This window comes from Penaeus vannamei, chromosome 18 (assembly GCF_042767895.1).
Source record: "Penaeus vannamei isolate JL-2024 chromosome 18, ASM4276789v1, whole genome shotgun sequence".
NCBI classification, from domain to species: Eukaryota; Metazoa; Arthropoda; class Malacostraca; order Decapoda; family Penaeidae; genus Penaeus; species Penaeus vannamei.
In genome coordinates this window covers 30,647,164-30,654,663 of record NC_091566.1, presented here as the reverse complement: position 1 = coordinate 30,654,663, position 7,500 = coordinate 30,647,164, and the positions used below count along the sequence as shown (strand labels likewise).

At 49.4% G+C, this 7,500-nt stretch overlaps 1 protein-coding gene across 1 annotated transcript in view; it reads right to left on the bottom strand.

Moving 5' to 3' along the window:
• Positions 1 to 7,500, bottom strand: part of LOC113829625 (uncharacterized) — a 23,233-nt gene that overhangs the window by 1,684 nt on the left and 14,049 nt on the right. The window contains exon 2 of the mRNA XM_027382824.2: positions 1 to 1,354. This exon is cut by the window's left edge and continues 1,684 nt beyond it. Coding sequence (XP_027238625.2) covers positions 1 to 1,354 — 1,354 coding nt within the window. The remainder of the gene's footprint in view (positions 1,355 to 7,500) is intronic.

Genomic DNA, 7,500 nt, shown 5'->3' with positions numbered 1-7,500 from the left:
GCTGGCCGTAGGTGCTGGGGCTCGTGTACGTTTGATTGTAGGTTTGCGACGGGTAGCTCGAGGGCGACGTGGTGTAGTTGCCGCACTCATTCGAGTACGTGTGGGTGTAGGGGGAGGCGCTGCCCAGCTCCAGGTACGACTTGCCGTTCTCGTCGCACTGAATGGACTGGTTGGCGCCCCCCGCTTTGCTCGGCGAGATCTCCATGTACTTATTGGTATGAGGCTGAGAACCGTCGTAGAAATTGCAGCTGCCCCATGCCGGCGTCGAGGGTCGGGGCGGGTACGAGTCCGGCGGGTATGGGTACGAGTGCGGGTCGTAGGCAGGGGAGGTGAGCGCGCCCTGATAGGCGCTCGTCACGACCGTGCCCGTCTGAGCGGCAGTGACGGTGGTGACGCTGCCGTCACTCACCAGAGAGGCCGCCAGGCGCTCCTCGCCGGCGCCCGCACCGCTGCTGCACACACTCGTGGTGGTGGTGGTGCTGCACGTGGTCTGGTTGGACACCAAGTAATCCGGGGATGTTGAGGGAGTGAAGATGGTGGTGGTGGCGGTGGTGGTGGGCGAGGCGGGCGAGGATGAGGATGAGGGCGAGGTGGGCGGGAGGACATGCGGAGACGAGAGGGACGGGGAGGTGCTGCTTGTGACAGAATTGGTGGTGGTGGTGGTCGTGGTGGTGGAGGAGGTGGAGGTGGAGGTGGAGGATGAGGAGGATGAGGAGGAAGAGGATGGCAAGACTCTCGAGAGGGAGAGTTGAAGAGATGAGGAGACGTGAGGGAGAGATGTGGTGGTGGTGGTGGCGGCGGACGAGGCGGTGACGGTGGTGAGGCTGGAGGATGAGGGAGAAAGAGATGACAATGACGTCGACACTGGTAAGTCTGATATCACTCTACTTTCCACTTCATCATCAGAGGAATTGTCTATAGAATTACTATCAATGAACCCAGAGTCTTTGTCCTCCTCGTCATCAATAAAGTCTTCATGCTCATCCATGGAGTCGTCCTCGGACTCGGTAAAGGCGACGTCGTCCTGCGTGTGCTGGAGGGCGGCCGCGGCTGTCGGGGCGGAGGACGACGACGACGACGACGACGACGACGAGGAGGAGTCCTGTTCCTCCTCGGGCAGTCGGGTAGACGCTTCCGATGCGTCTGAAGAATCCACGGGCGTGGTTAGCTCGCACTCAATGGCGGGCGTAGAAGCGTGGGCGTGGGTGAGGGCGGGGTGGTGTAACACGTCCTCGGCACAGAGGGCGTGGGGCGGTGACGTGCAGATCACCTTGGTCGGTACTTCGTCAGCGTTGCCGTCACCTGACCACCGCCGCTTGCCGCTCGCTCGAGGAAGCCCCATTGTCAAGTGCCCCTGCAAGATGGAGGAAGGGAGTTAGGAATGGCAGATGGAATTTGTACGTTTGTAAATGAACTGAAATACTTAAAAATGGCTTATTCTAAGAGAACCATTTACAGCTAGCATATTCGTAAACCTTCTATGGATGAAAGCTATTCCAACTGAGTATTAAGGTCTGAGTATTAAGGTCTTTACCAAACAGATCATTACTCGTTCACGGAGATAATGACGTCACGCGGAAAATTCATTCATGATATCTTTCCGTGAGCTTATAACTGAGTAAATGTACAGTGTACCCTCGCAATAATGGCAAAAAGGCAGCAATTTATATAATATACAAAAAGCGAGGTGAGCGCAGCACTGAGCTCGCCCCGAGAGGGAAGTAGGTAAAGAGGGCGGGCTGCCACCGCGTCCGTTTGAGCGGCCGAGCCACGACTTCGACTTCACTTCCCCGTTCCATATCACCGCGTTCGCGTCGAGCCCTGCGCAGTAACTTGCCATTTCTACGGCAGCTTGATATCTTACTCCTCTACAGCAACGTCGCAAATTCTAAGAAAAATAAAACTGAAAATTAAAGGAACCCATGGCTTCAGCTGGCACGCAAGCATTGGGATACGTAGTGGGAGCGACTGGCGGCCGAGCTATCCTTGGTGGGCGCGGCGGCGGTGGCGGGCTGGCTGGCGCAACTCGGCTCCGCACCCAGCTGCCTGCCACGACCACCGACCAAGAACAAACTCACTATCGTCTACACTCGCTATCGTCTGCCATCTACAATCTATACTCATTATCGTCTACATTCACTATAATCTGTGCTCACAATTATCTACTCACTATAGCCTTCGCTCACTATCGTCTACGCTATCATCTTCGCTCACTATCGTTTCCACTCACTATCCATCACATTGAGGTCAGTCATACAAAGCGATTCGTCCCTAACCGACGAAGCGTTCGACGAAACGCGACATACACGGACTTAAAAAAAGGAAACTCAACAAATACATTTCAAGAGACTCGACCTCAGCCGAACGAACAAAACGCAGCACGAAGGAGAGGGAGCCGGGGCAGGGCTGAGCAAATGCTTGATCAGGCGGCCCACAAGCAGTCTCGGGCGGGGTGGGTGCGCAGTGGGCCGGGTAGTGAAACCAGCGTGCCTTCTCCTTAGACTTCAACGCCTCGTCACGCGCGTCGCAGAGGACTCGCGCCGTCTCGCTGCCGAGGCTTTTGCGTGCGACGGGGGAGGCTTTTGCGTGTGTGTGTGTGTGTGTGTGTGTGTGTGTGTGTGTGTGTGTGTGTGTGTGTGTGTGTGTGTGTGTGTGTGTGTGTGTGTGTGTGCCAGAGAGAGAGAGAGAGAGAGAGAGAGAGAGAGAGAGAGAGAGAGAGAGAGAGAGAGAGAGAGAGAGAGAGAGAGAGAGAGAGAGAGATATTTTACGCGTGTGTGAATGTGTGTGTATGTTAGTGCGAGTGCGTGTAACAGCCCAAGGAGGTAGATTTCTCTCGGTGTCCTGCAGGCGACGCCGTAGCTGTGGGCGCTCTCCTGCAGGACCTTAGGCATTGAATCTCTAGCTCCGACGCCGCAGAACTACCGAGGAGCTTCCCGCAGGTCCTCTTTGCCCGGAAGAGGACACTCGTCGCACCGCGATGACGAAGGCAGTTCGGAATCAAAATACGAAGGCTGGAGCAATCGACAAGTTCTCTGATCTTTCCTTCGCACGATCTGCCTGATTGTCTCTGGACAGAAAAGACGCCGGGAAGGAAAAAGTCTCGAGATGGGAAAGGAGGAGGAATCTGATGCAAGAGGTGTTGTTCCTCTCGTTGGCGATGGTGGACATCCTAACATGTTTATTCCTCGACTCCGCTCATCCGATTGCGTTTGTTTTCATGAAGTCATCTGGTCATCGGCGGTTAGCGAATTTCTCTCTCTCTCACACATGTATATCCAAACATATATATATAAACACACACATACATACATATAGACGCACACACACACACACACACACACACACACACACACAAGCACGCACACACGCACGCACACACACATACACATACACACACACACACACACACACACACACACACACACACACACACACACACACACACAAGCACGCACACACGCACGCACACACACGCTTCGAGAGAATCAGCCGCACACTGCCTGGCTGCGTCGGCCTTGGTTCTCCACTCTACCTGGGCTTCACACCTTCACAGAGTTGCCAACGAAACATGGCTCTGTCTGAGTCCCGTTAGACACACAGACGCAGGTCGTGTGCGAAAGGACTTACGAAATGTGTAACATCGATTCGAAAACAAAAATCTAACCCTTTAAAGACACGTGCTGTTGTTTTTGCTGTCCGTTGCAGCAGCGGCCGCAAAGAATGGCATCTCGCTGATAGAAGGAACCTCTCTAACTGGGCTTCGCTGGCGGAGGTATGTGTGTGCGTGTGTTTGTGCGTGTCTCCTTCGCAATCATACTTTCTGTTTTCGTCGTTCGAACGCTCCGCAGATACGCCGTCAAAAAGACTTTTAATGTCCAGTGTCTTAGCCCAACGTAATTAAATTAACTGGTTGTTTACAGACATAAAAAAACAAAACAATAGAAAATAGGGAATCCTTGTCGAGCGAGAAACGTACGTCCCCGTCAACCTCATGGAGCTTTGTTGTTGTCACGTGATTCTCGTCTTCTGAGCCGGTCGGGGGGTGGAGGGAAGGCACCAGCACATACGCGAAGGGATAAAAGAATAACGCCAAGAAGAGGAAAATAACAATCGGCATTGTAGGATTCACCGAGGGGGACAACTTTCGAAAAAATGGAAAGCCTCCCTTTTCAGGCCTCACGAACTCTTTCGATCTCGGCCAACTCAAAACACACACCCGTAATCAGATCTAAACATACACACATACAGACACAGACAAACACGCAGACACACTCACACAGACACACACACAGTCTAGGGGGATGTAAGCCAGACCCGAGAAGGACGAGCAGCTCCGTTTTCTATAAAGCATTACGGAGACTGAAGAAGAAGGAGCAAGAGTGTAATAGAAAAATGCGAGGCGAGGAAGAGGGAAAGTGAAAGAGGAAAGTGAGAATTTTTTGAGACATGAAACGATGTCTGAAGTGAAAGGAAAAGGAGACAAAAATCAGACGAATCGTTCACAAATGCGAGAGAAAGAGACAGCAAGAAAGAGAGGGGGAGAGAAAGAACGAGATCGAGAAAGACCAAGAACGAGACCGAGAAATATAAAGAAAGACAGAGAGAGAGAGAGAGAGAGAGAGAGAGAGAGAGAGAGAGAGAGAGAGAGAGAGAGAGAGAGAGAGAGAGAGAGAGAGAGAGAAAAGAGCCGCGAAGAGAGGCGAAGAGAAGCGAAGAGAAGTGAAATATGAAGGAGTGCCGCGGCTCCCTCTCCAGCCCCTACATCAGGCCACCCTCCTCACAATTTTTCACAAGGGGAATTTTAGGGGTAACTCCTCTCTTCCACCGCCTCGTCTCCCCTTCCCTGCGCTTCTTTCCCTTTGTCCTTATTCCCTGCCCTCACTCCCCTCCCTCTATGTAATTAACAAATACAACGGTAATGCTCACTCCTTCCATGGGAGTTTCTAATGCCCAGTGTAATTGACAAAAAATATTTTTATTGGCTCAAACGTGTAGTCAAATAAATAAATATACAAATAAAGGAGTGTGATCATGATATAGATATACATACAAGCATATATTTACATAAAAATATATACATAATTATATATATACATATATATACATATATTGTATATATATATATATATATATATATATATATATATATATATAATATATATATACATATATACAAACATATATACATCAACTTACATTGTATATATATATATATATATTATATATATATATATATTATATATATATATAATATATTATATATATAATATTTATATATATAATATATATATATATATATATATATATATATATATAATATATATATATATATATATATATATATATATATCTATATATATATATATATATATATATATATATATATATATATATATATATATATATATGTACACACCCACCCACACATGTGTATGTGTGTGATGTACACATGTATGTATGCATGAAGTATATTTATGGGTATATTTACTTTTCTATACAGTAATACGTGTCGATAAAGGTAGATCATCTGATAATACAAACACACAAACACGAAAAGCAACAGCCAAACAAACAAACAAACAAACACACACACACGTAAGCGCATGAACATGACCCAACGTATGCACACACAGATCACGTGTGGCCGGGCACGTTGTTGCCCCTCCAGCCTCGCAGGGGTAGCCGCCCCCCTGACGGCGCTGTTAAAGAAAATGGGATCAATTCGGCAGGGAAGTCTACTTAAAAAGAAAATTAAGGCCCGACGATAGATGGGCCTCTCTAATTGCACCTGACTTAAAATCCCTTAACACTGCGTTTTAGGGATTTAAGTGTGACTTCCGTGGGCCTGTGTGTAGAGTCAAGTTGGTGTTAAATATCAACTACGAGGTCGATAAACCTTGAGCAATGTTGTCTAAGTAGTGGCGCATTACCATGGCAACGAGGTAAATAGTGGTATTTTCTATTCGAGCTGGTCGCGGTGCCTTCGCCTCAGCGCGCCTGCGTCACTGAGCCTCGCCTCCCCGTCTCTCCCTCTCCCCCAATCGCTCGCTCCTCCCTCCCTCCCTCCCTCCCTCCCTCGCTCTGCTCTCTCTCTCTCTCTCTCCCTCCCCCTCTCTCTCCATCACGCGCTCTCTCCAGCTCTTTCGCTCTCGCTCGTTCTCGTTCTGGTTCTCGCTCGCTCGCTCGCTCTCACTCTCTCGTCTGCACATGGACGTCGCTCTGCCGGCCCGAGATTTAAACCCTTTTTCGAGCGCTTGCCCCTATCTAAGTCTGCTGATGCTTTTGTCGTGACTTAATTTAAAAGACACTATTGTTGTTTTTCACTTAGGACACTCACATGAAGCTAACAATAAAATATAGATCTTCAAATTCGCTTTATTTGGAACGGAGCCAGGGCAAGGTGCCTGAGGGTGTGCACGCGGTAAGGGCGAGGGTCGAGTGGTAAGGCAGGCTGGTCTCGCCCCTACGGCCCGCAGCAGCAGCTCGCCTTGTGTAAGATCGCACCACCACAGCCTTCACCAGAGCGGACCGTGGACTGTGTCGCCTTGTGAAGGGGAGACTCTCACAAACTGCAACACATTCTACTTTCTTCCCCCCTCCCCCCAAAAAAAGGAAAATTAGGAATCTAGAAAACGTTTGCGATAATGGCTGTAAAATCGTAACACAAGCGTAGGCAGGTGGGTGCAGTGCGTGGGTGTGAGGCCGCCTACGCCAGTGCCCCGTGAATGGTGGCACTCAAGGAGTGGGTGGGCGAGGCAGGCGGAGGAGCAGGAGGCAGTGCTTAGACGGTGGCAGCACCAAGTTTTGCACACACCACACGGCTCTCTCTCCCTCCTCTCACTGTGACGTAACAGGTGGAGACATATACATACACACACACACACAGCCATACTTCCCGCGCCAGCTTCAACCTAAGATTTGGCTTGTGTACTGTGCCGTGGATGCTCACAATGACCGCTTCTGCTGGCCTCTCCTTGCCTACCACCTGTTGGCTGTCCTTACCAATGCTCTGACAACAATTCTGCCACATCTTCTTGACAAAAAACACCTGTGGCATCTCCAAACGTTCTTTCCTAAGCTCTATCTATACGATGTTGCTAGGTGTCGCGGCAACTTTGGGGAAGTTCCCATGTTATTCTTCCGACTGTTGCAGGGGTCGCGGGAATTCGCTCTCCGGAGGATATCCTGGGACAGAGCGAGCCAAACGTACGCTTAATTACATGTACAAAAAATAGTGTACCCCCCCCCCCCCCCCCCAAACACCTTTTGGAGTGGCAACCTTCGGCTTGATTGTGTCCCATATACTAAGAGCTATCTCTAATGAGGACTCAAAAATACAAATTAACTCAGTTAAACGCGTATATGCGTTGTGATACCTAAGAGGCCTTTCAATTGAAAAGCACATCTTAATTTTTCTTATCATCAAATTTTCTTTGTTTTGATTCCTCCATATTTCTCCGCGGCGTGTTTTCTTGTTTTCCTCCGAGCTCTGTTTGCTAG